The sequence below is a fragment of the Pararge aegeria genome, chromosome 4 (assembly GCF_905163445.1).
Source record: "Pararge aegeria chromosome 4, ilParAegt1.1, whole genome shotgun sequence".
In the NCBI taxonomy this organism is placed as follows: domain Eukaryota; kingdom Metazoa; phylum Arthropoda; class Insecta; order Lepidoptera; family Nymphalidae; genus Pararge; species Pararge aegeria.
The window spans coordinates 3,871,437-3,893,297 of NC_053183.1; the positions used below are offsets into that span (position 1 = coordinate 3,871,437).

Here is a 21,861-nt window from a genome sequence, read left to right on the forward strand (position 1 = left end):
TGGATATCACAGACTGAAAATAAAGCTAAGCACAGATTACTATGTTCTATCTTAACCGCCATTTTGTGGACTTGTTTGTCATGTCATTTCTACTAACAAAATAATAAATCGTTGTCAAATCGATTAGGTACCTACCTATCGTTAAAGTGTATTTGAAGGAATATTAATATAGATAAGATTGCACTTATTTTTTTGCGGTTTATGTACTTTTACACATTTTCAGTGGTTTGACATCGGTTATTTTGCCGTAATGGATAACCGGCGCAAATTCTCTAGTAATAATGATAAGGATCGTGAAGACGTACCAGTTTATTCACGACTCTTTATAGTTTGCGATCGCGACCTGAAGGATGAACACTTCAGGGAGTCGTTTTCTCAATTTGGTACCATAGAGGATATACGTATACCTTGTGACCACAATACAGGCAAACCCAAAGGAGTTGTGTTTATAAAGTATTCGAAAACCTCCGAAGCCGCTAAAGCTTTGGAGGCTATGAATTCCAAGGTTCTTAAAAATTCCAGTCGCCCTCTTAAGGTAATGGTGGCTGCGAACAGATCAGACATCCAGTCTGACAATTATAGTAATGATAAATACAGGAGGTTATTCTTACATATCCCCAAAGATATGGAGGAGGATGTGCTTGAAGAACATTTCAAAAACTTTGGTTACATTGAAGATGTACTAATACAAAGGGACAGGAATACCAAAGAGTCAAAAGGGTTTGCTTATATAAAATATAGAAAGTTTTCAGAAGCAGCCCTCGCTTATGAGGAGTGCGAAAGGAAATTCAGGGCTATCTTTGCTCAACCCAAAGGGCATAACAAACGTCAAGAAACCACCTTTGAGACTAACATTAATAATCTAGCATCATCTACTGCTAATCAAAATACCTCTCTTATTTCTGCTATGAATGTGAGCCCAAGGGGTTTTACACGTGTTAACTTTATGTGTAGTCCATATTTAACACAAATGCACATAGAAACACTTTTTGATATAATACCTGGTATGGTAGATTGCCGCTACTTTGTAGATTTGATTAAAAATTATGGCAAAGGGTCAGCACAATTCTCAAATCCAGTTTCAGCAGCTTATGCTGTTGAAAAGTTAAATGAATTTGAATACCCACCTGGCCAAAGGATCTTTGTCAGGCCAGCAAATACACAATTTGATGCTCACGAAAAGAATTTCACTGACATACCAAATGCTGTACATAACCTAAGAAATGCAATAGAATCAACTTCAAAAAGTTCTTCACCAGATCTAGCACAATTGGCTCAAGCTATAGCAGAGGCCTCAAAATTGATTAAAATAGCTACAACTGGAGTTTCCAGTGATAGCATACCTGATAGCAATGATTTGAACTATTGCAGTGTCCAACTGCCCCCAACACAACCATTAGCTGACATAGATAGTACAGTTGCTAAAAGATGTTTCCTGGTGTGTAAACCTCAGCCACCTCCCTTAACTGTCTTGAGAGATATCTTTTGTAGATTTGGCAGCCTTATAAATGTTTACACTCTACCTAACAAAACTGTAGGTTATGCACGCTATGCAACTACTGAAGCTGCAGATGAGGCAATCCGTGTCTTACACGGTGCAGAAATATGTGGTGTCCGCATAAAAGTACTAGAAGCAGAGGCTGAAGCCCCTGCTAAGAGAAAGAGATATGATTGACATGGGACCGACAGGACAATTTCCTTTAAAACCTAAATGTAGACTTACAGACTTTTATTCTTGAACTTGTTATATGGAAATAATAAATATTTTACCTACAAACAGACAATATTCTTTACGCAGCCTATAAAATAATCTACAAATTACGACTCAACATAAGACTGACATTTCAATGATAAATTTTAGTCCAAATGAGTAGTTTATTTTATAGTACCCTCCCTTACATTAACATAAACAACATCCTTCACAATCTTGAAATATACTGACAACTGAATAAAGGTCCATGTCATGAAAAAAATTAAACTGACAAATTATTTTAATTAACAAATTTATTCATCTTAACTTAAATCAATACATTATTGCATACACAGCCTTATTGCTTGATGATGACAGAATAATTGACAGGTAGAAATATGATGTTAACACTCTTAAAAAACTGGTCTTTCTATTTATATAAAATGCTGTTAATTATTTTAAAATACAGAGTCAGATAATTTGGTATATGCTACTGCAAGTAAAACCATGGACACTATTGATTAGAACAAAAGGCCAAATGGGTGTTGAACCTATATTTGTGGTGGTATGTCAGCTTGGATCCTACATGTGATTGGTTGCAAGAAGAGCTCAAAAATTCTCACTTGTGTATTCACAAAAATTCTAAATTTGTACAGAATTATGACAATGATGAAGCAGAATCAAGTCTCCAATTTAAAATGTTATTCTGATTCTAAAATCGTCTGACTCATCAATGGCAGTAAATGTTCCCTGTATAAAGGATGTCTTTCGCCATGTGTGATTTTCAATATCTTCTCTGCTTGTTTGAAGTTATTTAACGCCTCTTGTAAACACATTTTATACAACAAAATCTTTCCATACTTCAAATGTAGCAAACCCATTAGAGGATGTACATCGCCATAATAAAATCTGAAACAGAAATTATCATTAGCTGAAGTAGTTGTGGGTTTCTTCTCAGACCCTGGTTTAAACCACAACGTATTTTATGTCGAAAATGATGATCCTACGCAGCAACTTGATAGTGGTTGGTGAGAGATAAACCAACGCAAAAGATCGTCACATATTAATGAAAAGTTGTCCCTTTGCCTGTAGCGTGATATTTGGACGTATGATTTAGAAGATAATGCAAAATTGTATGGGGAGGGGAGTTAACGTCTATGAGTAAAATAACCGTGCGGCAAGCTTTTGTAAGGCATTTCATTTTTACACAGCATGTTATTCAGATATATGGTTTGGAAGATAATGAAAAATTTAATGGAGATCGAAGTTTACGTGTAAGAGTAAAACACCCCCGCAGCAAGCATTAGTACCTATAACATTTTATTATAACCTATATTAAAAGAGGGAGAGCTCCTCCCTCCTTTAATATAGGTTAATAAAATGTAAGTTAATAAAGTAAAAATAGTAAAGCATTATTGATAGTTAAATAAAGAGAAGTCATACCTAAAACATGGTATAAGTTTTTCAGCGTAGCCACAGGCTGTCTCCCAAAGCTGCACTTGTATGAGAGCATCAAAAGCGTTGTCCAGAGTCTGTGCATACATGACATTTAATGGATGTAGTACACCTTCTTGTCGCTCAAGGCAGTATTTGCAAATATCCACATCTGAATTACTGTAGTTAGGAGAATTATTCATCAAGTATAATTATCAAACAAAACTGTAGTAAATTTAATGACATTTTCTCATCTGACTATCCCAGTTAAATTAAGAAAGATATTTTTTCTTAGTAATTGTAAGGGAATTATTTAGAAGGGGTTTATAACCTTAACACAATGAACCGAAAGATGGAATTTATTCCGACCGCATAAAAAAAAAATCCCGACGATTTTTTCCGAGGTTGACGTGTCACGTGAGGGGGTAGATCGACACCAAAATTTCAAGATCAGTCTGAGTCTGAAGAAGTCCTATTGTGTTAACCCCAAATAACGTGGGATAATGGTCAGATGGAGATTAGAAAATATTGGTTACCTTATAAATAAATAAAAAGAGTTTATTTCGTTTCATACATTGTAAATGATACATTTTGTGAAGACCAAAATAATAGTAAGCATCAAAATACCTGTGTCAGGAGGCCTTACTCTTCCATAACAAAAACAAGTTAAAAAAAAAAACGATTGAGTAGCGTGTCTTGGTGTGTATGGTGTGTTTATGTTTGTGTGAGCGCGCGTGTGTGTATGTGTGTATGTTATTAAGTGCGTCTATATCCATTACATTTTAAATAGAAATAAACTGAAGAAGCGCCTCAGTTTCTTCATAGGTTAGTGTCTACAGCCAGGCTGACTATGTTTATTTACCTTGGCCAAAGATTTCGTTTGGCTAGTAGCAGTGGCGTGCATTTCATACACGCACAAAAGCACTGCATACCCAAATTGTCTTATATAGCTCGAATTGAAGGGGAATATTTCTATTTTATGCTATATATCTGCTTTATGCATACCCTGGCCGAAGACCCTGTGCACGCCACTGCTAACTAGGCGACATGTTGGTTGACACAGTGCGCCACTTTATAGGACGGGTTCCTTGCATTAAAGTGGTACTTTGAACGAGGTGTTCTTGAATGCCCTGCGAAGTGTTGCTCAGTTTATAGAAACGATATTCACGTACCAACAGGTGAGCCATTTGCTTGGTCCGTCAAATAATGCCAAATAAAATTGTGTTTTTCAATGTTTTTTTCTTGTATGTGGCTTTGGCCGAATGCGCAAATGCTCCTTTAAGCGCAGAAATAAGCATTAATAAAATCGGACTATCACTTGTAATTCCCGTCCAAAAAATTATTAAATCAAAGATTACTATATCACACGTCAAAACAACCCCTCTAAAATTGAAGTAGTAGGTATCAGAAAAACAGAAGCAAGACCATACCCCTTTAATCGCATTTAGTTTTACTTCCTTGATTCAAATAGGATACAAATGTAATTCACTGTATTTCCATCGTCTTAATATAAAGCAAACTTCAGTTGACGACAGAAATAGGCATAATAAAATCAGACTGAGTTTCAATTCAAAACTTCCGTCCAAAAAATAATCACATCAAAGATTACTATATCACACTTAAAAAAACCCCACTAAAATTAAAACAGTAGTTTTCTGAAAAACAAACAAGACCAGGCAGTATTTAAACGCATTTAGTTTTAGTTCCTTGGCTCAAAAAGGATACAGGCCACAGAAGTTTCCTTCATATTATGCAAATGTAATTCACTGAATTCCATCGTCTTAATGAACACTTCAACTTTTTCTTCATTATACTTCGTACCGCATTCCTCACAGCATATGCTATTGTCACCATTTATGTTAGTTTCTTCAATACCGTTAGTTATATTCTCTTCACTAACTCCGTTTTCTATTGCTGTCTCGTTTCTTGTTTCTAATTTATCTGCATTTTTTATTGCTATTTCATTTGCTCTTTCCGTTTTCTTTACTGATGTATTTTCATTATTCTTTTCGTTTTTATTTTCCCCGGTTTTAGTGGTAGCTTTGTCTTCTAATTTTCCATTTTCTTCTGTTTTTTCCATCCTTTTCTCCGGTTTCTTTACTAACACCAGGTTCTCTTTCCAAGAAACGTTTACAGGGTTACTGCATTTGGCGTTGAGACATTTTGCCGCGTGCACGTATTTAAGATGTTCCTCATCTAGAAATTAGTTTAATTAGAAAAATAACATAGATTTCAAACTCAAATTTTTCAGCCATGCTTGCAGGAAGAAAAGGAAAAGAAATGTTTGTGAATTTTTACACATAAATAAAATTGGACTGTTTCTATGATTTCGAAATAGCTACATAGTGTCGTTGTTCCGGAAGGACCTTAAGAATTGCGACAACGTATCCGGGGGTGAGGAAGTGTGAAGAAGTTTGATAGTATTACCTTGTTTTGATACTGTTGATGCGGTGCTAGCCGGTTGGTCTTCGACTATACCTTCGGGGGGCCGAGTTCAAAACCCGGTACGCACAACTTTTATTTAGTGCGTTTTAAGCAATTAAAATATCACTTGCTTCAACGGTGAAGGAAAACATCGTGAGGAAACCTGCATGAGAGTTCATAATGTTCTCAAAAGTTCGTTGAGTCCACCAATCCGTACTGGGCTAGTTTGGTGGAAACCACCCCCCCCCCCCCCCCCCCTTCTGATAAATAATGATAGGTAATGAGTTGATATGATGACGGTCTAAGTTGCAAAATACTCTACAAACAATATGTTTTCTCGCATACGAACATTGCGTTTTATTTTAGTATTTTAGTACCCAATCTTTGGAACATCTCCGCAAGGTTGCCTGCCTTTCGGTATTCTATAGGACATATTTCGGTGAGTGTGCTCAAGAACTATTTGACGGCCGACTGGCGCAGTGGGCAGCGACCCTGCTTTCTGAGCTCTAGGCCGATGCCCACAACTGAAAGAAGGTTGTGTGATACACATGTTTGTTTTTCAGTGTCTGGGTGTTTATCGCTATATTATAAGTATTTATGTGTTATATATTCTTTAAAATATTCAACAGCTATCTTAGTAGCCATAACACAAGCTAAGCTTACTTTGGGGCTAGATGGCGATGTGTGTATTGTCGTAATATATTTTATTTAGTTTCCCCCCCTCGCATTTTTATGATTGAACCGCGAGGTACCGTAAGGATCTGCATCCCTAAGTGGTCGATATACCGCGGACGCGTACGAAGCGTTTCGCATCTTCGTTTCTGATCCGCACCGCTAGGATCTAGAATGCCCTTCCAGCTTCCATTTTCCCCAGTACCTACAATATGATTACCTTCAAATCAAGAGTGAATAGGCATCTTCTATGCAAGCGCTCGTCTATAAACATTAAAAAAAAAAAAAACCGTTTTTTAATAGAAATGGTTTATGGGTGCGAAGAAACTATAATAAATGTTATATTACGTATAAATAAATAACTAAAGGTTGTCATGGGATTTAAAAAAAAAACTTAATAAACCGCGGACTGAGAGCTATAGTCGTAAAAATGTAATAGGCCCGTTTTGACATTAATTGTGCAAGACCATAGAATGTAACTTGAAACGAAACTGAAAGAAACAATTAAATAAAAATCAATTACCTACAGTGTTTTAAAAAATACGTAAATTTTTTTGGGACGTTAAATAATATGAATAATATGAATATAAATCAAGTTCTGATCCGAGTCATATGGTTCCATAACTAGTTACGTCGCGATGACAAATGTCAAAACGGGCCTATTACATTTTTACGACTATAGTGATTCATATTACGAGAGTGAAATATTAGTGGCACATCTGAAGCATTTACCCATGCACCTGTCACACGTGCAAAGAAAGTAGTAGTTTTGCTGCAACTCCGTCTGCCGCTCTATGGGTGTCTTCATCATATCTACGTAGGATATTCTGATCTGTTGACCAATTATGTAGGTTACTTAATTATTTAAAAATACCTACTATATTTTTGGCGACCTCCGTGACGCAACTAGCTACTGTTTAGTTACCACCCTATCGACAAAGCGATTTGTTTCGGTGCGATGTCGCCGATTAGGGGTATCACTACTATACTCCCAAACAGGTTAGCCCGCTACCATCAAAGATTGCATTATCACTTACCACCAGGTGGGATTGCAGTCAATGGCTAACTTGTAGGGGAATAAGAAAATGTAAGTCTAGTAAAAAGGGGGTAGTAAGTAAAGCCTTGTGCCGGTGAGATTAGACTATAATCTATTGAAAACAAAAGCAAAATAAAGTTTTTTTTTGATTTTAAAGGTAGTTATAGAAGTTACTGAAGAAATTAAAAAGAAAGTAACTACATGTAGGTAGATACGCTATTCATTAATACTACAAGTGCAGGTGGTTTTGTTTACTTTTAGTGTTAACGATTATCTCAGGTAAATTTTTATTGTACAACAGCACTCCCTCACACAGTATGCTTTTCTTTCCATAATTGGTTCTAGTTTTAGTTTTACGTTTTCTTAGATAGTTTGCGTATGTTTTTGTTTGAAATCGTAATTGTAAGAGTATATTATCTGTGCTTTCTTTTCTTATTAAGGGGCTGGTTTTTAATGCGTATAATTGATTATTATAAAATAGTTGGTTGAAGTAGTCCATATTTCAGATATATAATAATTTATAATAAACTACCGAATATCATTAGGGAAGAAAACAATGACATCCAATTTAAGAGGAAAAACAAAGAATGGTTATTACAAAAATGTTTCTGCAATATCCAAGAAGTTCTATAACTTTATAGACCTCAAAATCACGACTAGTAGCGCCATCTAGTAGGAAGCATTTCAGTTTCGATCTACTTTTCCAAAGGTCCATGTAACAATGAGACACGTTTGTAACAAGAGATGACACATTGCTTTTTTTATAATTTTATTAGTGTTTTTACCAACACTTATCAATTTTTGTAATTTAAAAAGTTGTTTAAAATTCCTCACACTTCATATTCATATCCTGTCATTTTTCAAGGTTTTTTTTTTAAATTCTTTCGTACTAATTTAATAAATAAATAGGCTGCGGAATAAAATAACTGTATATGAAATAATTACCTGCTTCCAGTCCAAACAAGGCATGTCTTTAATAACTCTAACATTGATAGTCTTGCCGTTGAACGTCGCCACGGCATTCGGGTTGCAGCTGTGATCTATAATCGATGAAGCCAAATATATTCCGGTTCCGATAGAGTTCATATCTATATCCAGTATTGTGAAACTGTTTATAACCATCTGTAAACGAATAGTTTCACTTTTATATTTAATTACTAAACCCGGCTAAGTTTGTTGTGGGCGTCTTCTATAACTGCATCCACCTTATCTCGGTTTCTAATCCTAATCCAATTTTTATTATCCTAATCAATCGGCCGATTGGCGCAGTTCGCTGAGACCCTGCTTTCTGAGTCCAAGGCCGTGGGTTCGATTCCCACAACTGGAAAATGTTTGTGTGATGAGCATGAATGTTTTTTCAGAGTCTGGATGTTTATATGTATATTATTAAGTATTTATGTATATTATTCATAAAAATATCCATCAGTCATCTACCCATAACACAAGCTACGCTTACTTTGGGGCTAGATGGCAATGTGTGCGTAAGTAGGCCCATAGGTGGCACTTTTGATGCGTACATTATTACATGAGAATTATAAGGTAGTGAGATGATGGCGATAACCATATTCGTTAACTTAAAACTAAAGCTACGAGGGTTCCAAACGCGTCCTGGTCTAAGAAGAAACGGACAAAAAACTTAGCCGTGTGTTTATTTTTGTTATCACCATCTCACATTGTCATTTAAAATTATTAGAAGAGCAACCTGGTTAGAGCAATAATTCACACCAAAGCTTTTTTATCGATTACTTAGCGTTTTTTACTATAATAGGATCAGTAACCGAGATAAGGTTGATGCAGTTATATTAAACCATTTGGGTTTAATAAAAATACTACGACAATGCACACATCGCCATCTAGCCCCAAAGTAAGCGTAGCTTGTGTTATGGGTACTAAGATGACAGATTAATATTTTTATGAATATTATACATAAATAATTATAATAAACAGATAAACACCAAGACATTCTTGTCCATCATACAAACATTTTCCATTTGTGGGATCGAAACCACACCATTGGACTCAGAAAGCAGGGTCGCTGCACACTGCGCCAATCGGTGAATATAAGTGCTATACGAACTTATCGATTTCTACGCGACATCGTACCGGAACGCTAAGTCGCTTAGCAGGGCGTCGAAGCCTCCTAACAGACCAGACAAGAGAAAAATCTGAAATAATAAAATTCCCAAAAACCCGAACCCGGGACCTAAGACTTTAAACCACAGCGCATCTTACTGCGCCAGTTAGGTCGTCTCAAATCACTGGTGGCAAATTATGATGCAGTCATAAATGGTAGCGGGCTAAACTGTTTAAATCCATACCCCTAATCGGGTTCTACGTGACATCATTCCAGAACGCTAAATCGCTTACCGGCACATTTGTCGGTAGTGTGGTAACTAGCCACGGCCGAAGCCTCTCACCAGACCAGTCGGAATTCGGTTGCACAAAAATTAATTTGAATATACTGGATATATTTAAAACAAGACTAAAGATACCTATTTACTCTGGTCTTAAAGATATGATGGGACGAACTTGATGAACTTAAGAAAGTGTCGACTTTCTATCAGGTGAGACTGTGGACAAGCGCTAGTCTATTTAGTTTGATAAAAAAAACAAATCGATGTATTATTACTTACTCTTCCATACAATCCCATAAGCTCAACAGTGTTTGGCATCGATATATCTTTCAGGAATTCAAAAAGCACCACACACAATGACGAGAAGTGATCCATTCTCTTTTTATCAGTCTTCAAATCTGTATAATCTGTAATAAACAACGAACACGCGCTAGATGTTTGATGAATTTTGAATTTTTAAATAAATAAATAAATATACTATGACAATACAAACATCGCCATCTAGCCCCACAGTAAGCGTAGGTGACTGATGAATATTTTTATGAATAATATACAAAAATACTTAGAATATACTCGTATATATAATAATAAATAAATAAAGTAGTAGTATATTTATTTATTTATTTATTTATTTATATATAATAATAGAATAGGACGAGCTCTGTAACAAAAATCTCTGCAGTAGGTACATTAGTTATTCATTTCGGATGGACTTACGAGACATGAGATCCTTCCACATCCTGAAAGAAGTGGCGTTATAAAATGCTTTGGTAGTTGCGCCATTGCTACGCTGTATGCGGTTTATGATCTTCGCCAGCATACGAGCTGCGTCCGGAACAACTTTCGGATATACCCTCTTCAAGTTTGCGCATTCCCACTGAAAAAACAATACGATTACATTTTTTAACACATTTGCTCTATAAGTAGTACCTTTTAAATTTGGCTTTTACAGACAGAGCTCTTCGAAGAAAGTACTACCATTACGCTTATTTCATTTTTTTTTTTTTTTTATTCGACTACACCCTTCCTTGACTGCAATCTCACCTGATAAGACCCCAAATAGGAACGTCTTAGTAGCACGTCTTTCTCGGTAGGGTGGTAACTAGCCACGATTCAAGCCTCTTTCCAGACCAGACCAGAGGAAATTCAGAAATTATAAATTTCCAAATTTTTTAATTTAGTTAGGAACCTCCTAATTAAATTCACAGCGCTCGCATCTGCGCCAGGGAGGTCGTCAAATTTCTGCAGCTCACCAACATTGTTGCAATGATGCGTTCCGGTCTGAACAGCGTGGAACACCTTCCCCTCAGGTTCATCATATACCGCTTAACCCAGGGCGGGACATTGCAGTCTGTATTGGCGATGGTCACTAGGTCAACAGCTGCTTTGGCCCATAACATATTCCCCCATATATTCCCTTTGTAGCTTCGCACGACACCCGCGCGAAGAACGGGGTCGTGACAACTGTATCCTGACCTGCCGTTACCACAAGACACGTTTTTGAACTGAAGAGTTCAATATGCCAAAAAAATTTATTCGAATTGGACTGGTAGTTCCTTAGATGCGATGCTAATACTTCAAACCTACAAACTCTTTAGCTTTTGAATGTAATCTAAGGAAGATGCCAAGTTAGGGTGATCATTCAAATTCTGCCGCAAGAATATTTTCGGGTGGTCTCACTGAAGCCTAAAATTTCAACTAGATTATATCATCCTACTGGATTATATAACTTCAAATTTTTCTATTGCTAATTCTAACGTTGTTGAGGTGTGAAATGGCAGTTTGCCATGAAAATGTTCTAATGGCATATATCACTTGCCGGTTACTGATATTTATCTTGTCAAAACATAAATATGAGGAGTTCTTGAATAGTATCAACTGAGCTTGCTACTTATATCTTTATATACTAACTGTAACCTGTGGTTTTAACTACTTTTAATTAAAAAATAGTTTTTTAATTGAAATTCCTTTATAAACTTTGACCACTAAAAGAAAAGAGTATGTAAAGAAGATGGACAAAAGTAATTAATTAATTCATACAGTAGTCTCCAAACTTCTTGGGGGTACTTATGTGATCTTAAAGTAGTTGAGGCTATTTAAAAACTGTAGTCCGCAAATCTTTTGGCTGCCTTAAAGTGAAGGTTTTGCATAATTCTGTGCGCCTAAAAGTTGTAGACTATTTAAATGAACAATTTCACAGATATAGATAATAGATATACATAAATATATACAAATATTTTGCTTTAATGAGATTGCTGAGCACAGTAGAAAGCTTTTATCTTGGATGTTATTAGGCATAATATATGAAGCAGAAATTAAGCATTCCTGAAATAGGAATGAAAAGAATATAAAGGATATTGAAGAGTATAAACTATTAAACTCTCACAGACAAAACAAAAAAGATGACAAAATGTTTTGACTGAGGCAAACTTGAAAAGCCAATTATATTTTAATAGAATAACGATTATATAACTATGTTATATAGGGGACAGTGATGTGAACATTAATAGAGATTTCAGGAAATAAATTAGTCTGAAAACTCCTCAATATATAGATACTCACCTTGTGATCATTCCATGCATCTCTCTGGCAGTTTTTACCACAATAATGAACAAATTGGCAAACAGAACACTTGAGCACTTTGCATCTGTAATTAAACACATAATATAAAGTTACAAAGGGAATCAATTTGTTACCATTAAACCTGTATTTATCAACAGCTGGCATCAATACAAAAAGGTATTATATAAGACAAAATTTTGTTAAGTGACAGGTTTCTGAGATATAAGCTGTCAAAGTTGTATTGTTAAATTACTAGTGGACAATTAAACTCAAAACTTAATTTGGAACATATGAATTGGACCAGAGAAATTGTTTTATGGAAATCAAAGTAAAGCCTTACAGTTCAAAAACCCCTCAAAAATAGTCTAACTATGAGAAATACACACTATAATCCTAATTCTAATCCAGTAATCAAGTTAGTTACAACTTACTTTTACAGCTTTACTTATGTAAGGTATACTTCTACAGTTAGAATTCCTAGCAAAGTGTTTGTAAACTAAATATCAGTAGGAAAAAATTTAGGCAGATAAATAAATATGTTTTAAATAATTAAGTTTTATTTACTGTGTTTATTATAAGTATAGGTTTCACTTGGCTTCAAATTTTGAATGAAAGGTGCCAGTTTATAAAATTAAGAAAGAAAGAATGTATAAAATTATATCTATACATAGCCTTTACTCTGATTTATTTTGTTCTGGTACTCAATAATGATTCTGCTTTATATACTAAACCAGAATCACTATCACACTATATAGTACAGAAGCTTGGTCATATGTTCTACAGAGTTCCTAGCTTAACAAAGATATAGATAAGTTGCTATTAGTTAACACATTACTTTCACTGACTGGGATAAAACATGTAAGATCCAGACAAGATATACTACACAACCAAAGCTTGCATTCAGATTATGTCTAGTGCCACATGTGTAATTTGACAACACCACAAAATTACTCTAGAAAATCTACCCTTCTTTCATCTTTTTACCTGGGCTTGTCCCCTTACTACAGTTTCCCGCTGGGTCACTCGGCTGGCTGGAGCTGTATGTGTAACCAGTTGCACTATGTACAAGGACTTATAAATGAAACCATTTATTGCATCAAATTAGGTTTATTTCTGTGTAAGCAATATCATAGACTGAGTATGGTACTGTCAAAGTGCTAAGTACTTTTGAAAATTGATTGGTATGATATTTAAAGATAAATATCATGAGTACTTACTTAAGAAGCATACAAGTTTAGGGTGGCATTTTTGAATAAAATGATTTTGGTATTAAAAAAACTTACTGTTTTAGACAATTATCACATCTATTCCCCTTTTCTTTTGAAGATAGCACAAAAGCGAAAGGTTCCTCCGTTAAAATAAGATCACCGGCTTTTACCGCTGTATCACCTAATATCTTAAACTTATTTTTCATATTATTATATTGCTTTCTTCTGAGGTATAACAATATTTAACTTATAGGTTAGGGGCTGAAACTCCTATGATATAATTCAGTAAGTCTGCTACGTATTCCCAGATGCTTGGAATGTAAAATTACTAGCGATCAGCTACGCAAGTAAGCTTTAAATATTGGCTCCAGTCATAACTAGTTCTCTGTTCTACCTGCGAATCTAAAAATACCCATTCAACATTCGTTTACATTATTTATAGAGGAGATGCGTCTACATCCGCAACTACAAATATCTTATATCACAGTAAAAAGGCAAATAAAACACATCCTAATTTTAGCCTGTAGGTCCGCAATGTTGAAAATTGGCTTTGGCACTTTTGAGTTTTGTTTTTTGTTTTGAAATTTGCCATATGACAAGTGACGTGCAAGTGACAGCTTCAGGCAATTGGCATTCGGGTAGACAGAGAAGTAGGTACTTCTTTGTCTACGGGCATTCGGTATTTTTCTTAGGCATTTGCGCGGTATTTGGCATACGCACAGATAACGTATACAAAGTAACGTAAGTAGCTACTCTGTGGGTATTTCGTATCAATCTATCAAACTCCAGACTCTTAATCTGCTTTAGAAGTTTAGAGTTAGCAGTAGGGTTATTGTGTATAAAAAAAACAATTAAAATAGACTCACACTTTATCTGTGTATCTGTTACTTGCACGTCATTCACAGTCTATGCGTGACGCTATACTGAGACCGAAACTTATTAATTTTTCATTATTCTGATTACTGTAAAAAGGTTGAAAAACATATTTATTGGAGCGCCCCGGTTAATTTTTTTACCCACATTATCACCACAGGTCTTCAAGAATGTTATATTAATGGAACTGGAAAATATTCACAAGGTGCCAACGATGAAAGATTCATATTGAAAAGTGCAGCACTAAATGCCCATCAGTTCACGCGTCAAGTTAATATGAACGTTAAATAATAGGGACACATATTTAGGTATAGCTTGGTGTGTGGTGCTGGCTAAGAAGAGTAAATAATTAAGGTGCTGGTCTGTGTTGTCACTTGTCAACATAGACAGCTGTTCATGATTTAGGTTTAGGTCTGTGTTTAGGTTACCAACCTGCCAATTCATTTCCAAACTTTAAGTTTTATTGTATTTTGGTTAAAAAATAATGTTAATGCAATAAAATTATTTCAACTGCATTAAAACGATGTCAATTGTCTTAACAAAGGCAGCGCTCGCTTTGAGAAACGCAGAGAACAATTTTAAAGTGGTTAAATTTGAAGCGCACAAACCTAAGAAGAAGCATGTAGAGGAAGATAGCAAAGTTGATTCAAAACAAACATTACCTTCAAAGCGTGATTTGGATTTAAAGCAAATTCGCCACGAGATTGTAAAGTTTGGGATGTCTGGTTTCGATACAACAAAAAAAGAGCAGGCCAAAATAGCATTGGCAGTAAGTCTAGGTTAGTGAGTTTTCGGTACTGGGTATTTATTAAATTGCTTAGTAACTTTAACAGCAAACTCTTACTTAAATATATTATCACTAAAAGTTATCACTTCCAGACTAGCTAATCTAACATGATAAGACAATATTGTGAGATGGGAAATCGCAATTCAATACAAATAATTATTTAGATTTATTCACTAAGAAATACATAGAAGAAGAAGAAGAAGATAGTGAAAATAACAATATATATAAATATATACATACATAAATACCAACACAGTGTTAAATTTTTTTTTTGTGTCAAAAAGTGCCTCCTAACTCAGCTTTTAAAAACCGTCAGGGACTTAGAATGCTGAATGTCACCAGGGAGTGCATTCCATAGCATTGCCGCTTATACAGTAAAGGGCTCCAAATAACTGCTAGAGTTATATAGTTACTTAACTAACTTATATATTTCACATATTTGTAGGAAGCAGACTGTTTACTGAATGATTGTAATTGATGAACAAATCATTGTAAAACCATCGCCAATGAACAGAGCAACATAATGCAGGGCATGCAGAAATCACATCCTACAAAGTGCTGTCCTGTGTGCATTAACCTGTTGCGTAGGTGTTTAGCCACTTGTGTTTGTAAACAGTGATAACCACACCCTTTAGAGCCAGCTCCTAATCAAACTGAAATGGGAGCATCTGGAAAAAAGATGTTTATCATTTTTTAAGATTTGAAAACATTCAAATGGATGCTTGTAACTTAATAATTTTTCAGGTGCTAAACCACCAAAGCGAGAATATGTTAATTACAAAGAACTTATGGAAAGAAAGAAACTGGAAAAACAGACAAAGGATGATGAGAGGAAAATGATGATATCCAAAAGTATATTGAGTACAGGCACCAAGAAGAAAAAGAAAAGCGCAAATAATGATGTTGGGCATTTTTTGAGTAGTTATGGAAAGGTATGGTATTATTTGCCTTTATCTTAAGGCACATTTTGGTGTGCATGCGTGTTTTATACTCTATATAAAAAAAAATTTTGATCTTTTGCTCTGTGAAAGATAAAAGAAATCTATCTCATGGGAACTGTTAATTCGACAAGGATTCAAAGTAGCCTGTGTGCTATTCCTACATGCCAAATTTCATCCAGATAAGTCCAGCCATTCTGGCATGATAGAGTAACAAACATCTGTCCATGAAAACTTTTCTAATATAAGTATAGATGATTATGTTTTTTTTAAATTTGAGGAGTAGTAATCTAGGTAGTTAGTACATTTGATATGAATTACAATTTATGTCTAAATACTGTGCCTGTCTTTATTTAAAGTGTGTTTGTTGAATATACATATACTAAAACTCTACATAATTTGTTACAGGTTCAGAAAAAAGATCTGAAAAAGGATGATAGTAAATTTAAAGGAAAGAAGAAAAAGAAACAAAAAATTATTTAATTTCAATAAAAGTTTAGTAATTATTTTAGTTTTAATTTTTAATCTACAAACTGATATTTCAATAGGTAGGTAATTTTTCAAAAAAATTATCAATAATAGTCCATCATGATGGCGAGAAATGGCTAGTGGAAAATAAAATATTGATGTTTCCACTGCATAATGACAGACAGCAGGATTATTTGAAGTGCATTCAGCGGTAATATTAAACTATAAACATTGCATAGGAGGACCAAAACTTTTTCTCTTCATACAATAGTTTTGATCCTAGATGTATATGCATTCTAATTCGTTCAGGGCAGTGGCAGATAATATGAAGTGGTGTTTCCCCGCCTTTTCACAGTCACATATATTTGCATGACAGGATTATTGGGAATGCATCCGGAAGTAATATTAAACTGCATTGCTAGCGAGCACCAAAACCTTTTTTCACTCCAAAGAATATATTAATATTAATCTTAGTGCGAAATTTCATCAAGATTGGTGAAGTCAAGGTTGAGCCAAACATAGTTCCTAAGCAAACAGATAGACACTAGCAATCAACATTGTCAATCGTAAATGACAGTCCCGGGAACCTACTACCGTTTCACTTTGTTCCGTAACCTACCTATTAATATTTTCGTTCATTATTTGTGATAAGGAATGAAAAGTACGAAAAAAATTGTCAATAGTAGTAATATTAAAAATAGAAGTAGTATTGATAAGTATTATACTATTATACACACACAATTTTATATACTATCACCTCAGTACAGACTGCTAATTTTCCCCTGCCTCGTTCGTTCTAAGTTCGTTTTCCGTGTAACGCCAAGAAGTGTTAGCTATTGGATAAAAAGTTGTCAGTAGGTACCAGCACGAAGTTACTAATTTTGCGGAGTCGTCGGCACGTCGTTAGTCAAGATTATTATAACTATATCAAAGCACTAACTCACTTTGGGGAAGCGTGGTATGCTATGCTCTAAAACCTTCTCTCCTAATAAGACTATTTTAGTAGGATGTTTGTTGGTCGATTGAATGTACCTCTGGCGATTTGTGGAAGTAGAAAATGGTAATTTTTTTGTGTTGAAACTATCAAAGAATTCCTTTCGGATAGTTTATGAAGGAAGCCAACTGGTCAACGGAAAGGATCAAATGAAAATACCACGCAAGTTTGTAATTTCAAATTATTATATATTTATTCAAATTTTTGTATAATTATTAAAATATTTACAGCACACATTCTAAACATAAATATAATTAATATTATGCAGGCAAGTTCGTCTTTTTTTATTTTTTACAATAAATAAAATTAAAATTAATAAGTAAATTATAATAAAAGGTACATTAAACAATAACATTTATTGTGTTTATACATAAGGCTCAAAATATTTAATTGCAGTCGTCATAGGTTTCTCGTTGATTTTGTTCGTTGCGATGGGATTTTTGACTCTCATTTTAATGTCCTTGGGTTTCAATACATTCTTATGATTGGCACTAGGGGGCCTTAAACCAAGGTAGTTTTTGTTAGGCGAAAATATAGATTTAGAACTAAGACCAGACGTCTCCAGGAAGAAATCAAAAGTTCCTTTAGTTCTCTTCAAATTTGCATCGGCATTATTATTAAGAATCGTTCTAGGTTCGCATTTAACCGTATTATACGATCCGCTATTACTCCCTGAGGAGTTACTGGACTCAATATCAGAGTTCCTAACTGATTCAGTCTCAACGTTTTCTATATTCGATAAGAGATCAGGTTTATTGGATAGCTTCGCGTTTTTTGACAGCACTTTGTTCACATTTTCGTTACACTCATGAAATGTATCACTGTTTTCGTTGTTATTATTGTTGTTGCCTGCATTATGCTGAACGTTTTTTTCAGGTATTGCGGTCAGTTGTTCTGTCACTACGTCAGACAATGAACCATCGCTGCTCCCAGAGCTTATGCGATATTCCTCCGCTACAATACTCCCTAGTTCATCATCTATTTTGAATTCCTCAAAATCTTGCGACAGATCAAATTTGTCTATATCGTCTAAATATTCAGCTTTCCGGGGCTCCGGAATGTTTTTTGCAGGCACTTGATTGAATTGATTATCCAATTCCGTCAAGTTAATCTGTTTGCTCCCAGTTTTAGCGCCTTTGTTTATCTCTGAGAGAATTGAAGATACAGTATTTCCCATTTGAATTGAACCTCTAGGATCCAGTTTTGGTTGTAGTACATGCATGCTAAAATTTGCCAAGTAACTTTCAGTCGTTTGATTAAAAGGACGGTGTTCTTCGTTCGGCTTCTCATCTTCGTCCGGAATAATGATTTCAGTGACGTGAGGAAGTTTCGGTATGTCCTTGTCACTTATTTTATTCTGTATTCTAGGCAAAGATACTACCTTAGCCACACTGTTCCTTTGACTCGTTATGTGAATTGGGTACTGTTCATTATGAATCTCAACTGTTGGCTGCGTTAGTAATATTTCCCGTTTACCATTACTGACTACTGGAACATTTATCTCAGAAATGGAACAGTAGTCCGGTTCAATATTTTTTAAAGTGGCCACTTGCCCCACGTTTCTCGTCTTAACATCTGCAACCCGTTGATTAGCCGCAACGGCGTCAGAGTCTAATGGCTCTATCGCTGGTCTGACAGAGTTCTCAGCTTTCCATTTAGCTGACAAATTCTTTGGTTTAGGCGGCAGTGCAGGAGGAGTTCGTGGCACTTTTCGTTTGTTAAATATTTTCATAGAACCAAGATTTGAATCCAATTTTGGATCTATTGTATTCATAAGGTGGCGACTTTCAATATTTGCAGCAATATTTTTGACTATAGAGCCTTTTATTTTAGGAACAGTTGATCTTTCGGAATTTAGAACCATTCTTGGAACCGGTGAAGGCTTCTGCTCCGCACTTTTAGTTATTATAGGTTCATATTCATTACTATAAATGCTTTGTATCTCATATTGGAAGCCTTGTGCAGTGTTAGGTACCTCGTAACTATGCTCTGAAGCAGTTTCTAGACTGAATTTGACTATCTTGTTAGCTCTTTTGTCTGATCTTGGTAATGTATGATTATTACCAATATTGGCTCGAATCTTATCATCGTATGAGATGCTGTTTAATGTAGAAAACTGCACCCGCTTCGTTGTTGCCTTAGGACTTGGACTTGGCGTTTCACTTGACTTGGAATTATCATTGCTACTATCGTCTAAAGAATTTTGAAGTAGTATCTGATTAACGCATTCCAATACTGGATTATTTTTATATATTTCATTAGGCGGAGTATCATCAGCATCGCTAGTACTGGCATACCAATTTTCATTAACTTCTGCAGCAGCTATGTCCTTATCGTGTGTGTTATTATTCTTATCATCAAAACTAGAATTTAATTTATCAATGATACTGTTTTTAAGTATGTTGTTGCAAAGAACTTCATTTTTGGCTGATATAACTTCAGCATTAAGAATTCCATTTTTAAGACCCACCATTAAAATATCATCGGTGGATTTAGATTGTGCATTATTAAGCGACACTCTTTGGTCTAGACAGTCATTTTCTTGTTCTGGATCGCTTACATTGCAATACCAAGGTTTTTCTTCACCTTCGTCACTTAGTACTTTACTAAGAAAGATTTGCCGGTTGGCTTTAATTTCATCAGAGGCTTGCCTTTTAATTCCACGGATCCTTTCCATTTTTGTGGAGTAAGTTCTATCTGAGTCACTTTGAGTATTTTCGGAATCTTTCTTAGCAGCTTCTCCAATCAGCTGATCTATTTTCATTGATGCTCTTCGTATGTCATTTGCTATTTGGTTAGCTGTAATGTCGGTATCTTCGTGATTAACTTGAAAAGGCATACTGATACATTCTTCCGCGCTACTGCTGTTTACTTGGTTGTTGTAAACATTCTTTTGTAAATTATCATTGTTCTTACCATTACTCTTCCTTCCCGAGTATTTCCTAGATCTCCTAAATACATCTCTTCTGACAAATACTTGTTTATTTTTAATGAAGGTTCCTTTGCTACTCACGCTTGCAGTATTTCCCTCTTCGCTAGAACTAGAGTTCCCATAAACAATGTCGTTCTTCGGCAATTGGAAGCTTTTACTTAACCTAGTATTCTTTTGGAACGCCGGTGTTGCTTTTCTCTCCCGATAGCTACAACTACGTACAAAACTGTTTTGAAATCTAGAATCCGTGCTCTCTAAGCTCTGAAACTCTGGATCTGTTTCAATGTTGGTTTGTTCGCTAGTAAACCCGAGAATTTGCTGGCAGTTGCTGCAATATGACTTCCGAGCTTTTAGTTTCACGATTTCTTCCTGTTGAGACTTTATTATTTTTTCTTTTTGCTTCAGTGAGACATTGATTTGCTTTTTCTCTCTACTCAGCCGTGATTCTAGCAAAACTAACGATCGAAGCACAATCGCTAGCTGGTCTTGTCTGAGGCGTCTTTCCTGTATAGCCTCTTTGTCTCGCGCGGCGAGTGCCTGACTAGCTTCGACTAACTGGTGTCTCTGTTTCAAGACTGATTCAGATTGCTGCTGTAGAGCGCTCCTCACCGCGTCCAGCTCCCGTCTTAGCTCCATCGCTTCTGAGCTGCTATCCATCTGGAAAGAAAAAAAAGTTGGTTAGTAAAAGAAATCGCGTTATTTTTGTCTTCATTTACTAATTCGCTTTGTAAAGATTTCGTTTGGCTGGATTTGTTGTTCCCTAATAAAACGTAGACTATTAGAGTATCTTAAACGAACGGTCTCTATGCAAAATAAATAACACATAGAGCCACTGCTGATTGATAGACGAAACAACACGACACAACATATTTTCAAATTCCAAATTGTTGGAAGGTATTGTTTTTGGCAAAATCTTTATCCCGCAGAATAGCCATGTAGCTATGGTTGCTGCAATTTCCACGCTGGCCACGAGACATATGACGTTGCGCGCATTTGCGAAAAAAAATAACAATATAGCGGCAGTATGGCGCCATTTTGAAATGTTTAAATTCGTACAATGATTTGCAGTCGCGTTTTCATTGTGCGTCAAGGAGTTCCGCAGTGTTCTTGCATCTATAAAATTATTTTCAATTCATGACTATCTATACTTCTATATCTACTTCTTTTTGTTTTTACAAAGTAGCCTCCGAAACTACTGGACCGATTTTGACCATTTTTTTTAACGAAAAAAGCGAAATTATCATGAATTACCTAAAATAGGCTAGATACATATTTTTAATTAAGAGATCCATAAGAAAAGTGCAAAAATGCAACAAAAAGTAGCAAATTTTTTTTTTTTTGGCGCGCGCTTTGAAAGCCTTTAAATATAAAAGTTATGAACGACATGATTTAAATATCTACCAAAGTAAAGTAAGTCAAATTATTACCTACAAAAAATCTAATGTAAATAACTAACGCGGACGAAGTCGCAGGCAAAAGCTAAAGTCAA

General features: G+C 35.3%; 4 protein-coding genes across 6 annotated transcripts in view; 2 read left to right on the top strand and 2 right to left on the bottom strand.

Moving 5' to 3' along the window:
• Positions 1 to 126: 126 nt before the first annotated feature.
• LOC120637755 (RNA-binding protein 45-like) lies at positions 127 to 2,195 on the top strand. The gene has a single exon (XM_039909745.1). It carries the CDS (start codon positions 251 to 253, stop codon positions 1,673 to 1,675), a length of 1,425 nt encoding a protein of 474 aa, XP_039765679.1. The 5' UTR covers positions 127 to 250; the 3' UTR covers positions 1,676 to 2,195.
• On the bottom strand, positions 1,987 to 13,993 carry LOC120637754 (histone-lysine N-methyltransferase SMYD3). 3 transcript variants are annotated; one of them, XM_039909741.1, is made up of 9 exons: positions 13,456 to 13,993; positions 12,173 to 12,257; positions 10,328 to 10,487; positions 9,890 to 10,017; positions 8,202 to 8,378; positions 6,953 to 7,052; positions 4,850 to 5,320; positions 3,134 to 3,296; positions 1,987 to 2,599 (listed from the first exon to the last, which is right to left on the bottom strand). In XM_039909741.1, the coding sequence occupies exons 1-9, from the start codon at positions 13,584 to 13,586 to the stop codon at positions 2,392 to 2,394; spliced, it is 1,623 nt and encodes a 540-aa protein (XP_039765675.1). In that variant the 5' UTR covers positions 13,587 to 13,993; the 3' UTR covers positions 1,987 to 2,391. The 3 variants fall into 3 exon arrangements, with proteins under 3 accessions (XP_039765675.1, XP_039765676.1, XP_039765678.1); XM_039909742.1 differs by lacking the exon at positions 13,456 to 13,993 and adding an exon at positions 13,157 to 13,235; XM_039909744.1 differs by lacking the exon at positions 13,456 to 13,993 and adding an exon at positions 13,008 to 13,094.
• Positions 13,994 to 14,648: 655 nt separating this feature from the next.
• LOC120637865 (uncharacterized protein C1orf131) lies at positions 14,649 to 16,461 on the top strand. Its single transcript, XM_039909906.1, has 3 exons — positions 14,649 to 15,032; positions 15,785 to 15,972; positions 16,387 to 16,461. The coding sequence occupies exons 1-3, from the start codon at positions 14,777 to 14,779 to the stop codon at positions 16,459 to 16,461; spliced, it is 519 nt and encodes a 172-aa protein (XP_039765840.1). The 5' UTR covers positions 14,649 to 14,776.
• A 1,252-nt stretch (positions 16,462 to 17,713) lies between these two features.
• LOC120637607 (nuclear transcription factor Y subunit gamma-like) overlaps positions 17,714 to 21,861 on the bottom strand; it is an 81,114-nt gene continuing 76,966 nt past the window's right edge. Inside the window, exon 3 of the mRNA XM_039909488.1 lies at positions 17,714 to 21,029. Coding sequence (XP_039765422.1) covers positions 17,805 to 21,029 — 3,225 coding nt within the window. The 3' untranslated portion in view covers positions 17,714 to 17,804. The remainder of the gene's footprint in view (positions 21,030 to 21,861) is intronic.

Bases quoted from the DNA above. Each gene is read 5' to 3' on its own strand.
- LOC120637755 (XM_039909745.1), top strand. From the start codon at position 251: ATGGATAACCGGCGCAAATTCTCTAGTAATAATGATAAGGATCGTGAA.
- LOC120637754 (XM_039909741.1), bottom strand. From the start codon at position 13,586: ATGAAAAATAAGTTTAAGATATTAGGTGATACAGCGGTAAAAGCCGGT. The intron at 12,258-13,455 runs GTAAGTTTTTTT...GTTTAATTACAG, and splicing joins TGTGATAATTGTCTAAAACA to ATGCAAAGTGCTCAAGTGTT. The intron at 2,600-3,133 runs GTATGACTTCTC...TTTCTGTTTCAG, and splicing joins AAACTTATACCATGTTTTAG to ATTTTATTATGGCGATGTAC.
- LOC120637865 (XM_039909906.1), top strand. From the start codon at position 14,777: ATGTCAATTGTCTTAACAAAGGCAGCGCTCGCTTTGAGAAACGCAGAG. The intron at 15,033-15,784 runs GTTAGTGAGTTT...ATAATTTTTCAG, and splicing joins AGCATTGGCAGTAAGTCTAG to GTGCTAAACCACCAAAGCGA. The intron at 15,973-16,386 runs GTATGGTATTAT...AATTTGTTACAG, and splicing joins TTTTGAGTAGTTATGGAAAG to GTTCAGAAAAAAGATCTGAA.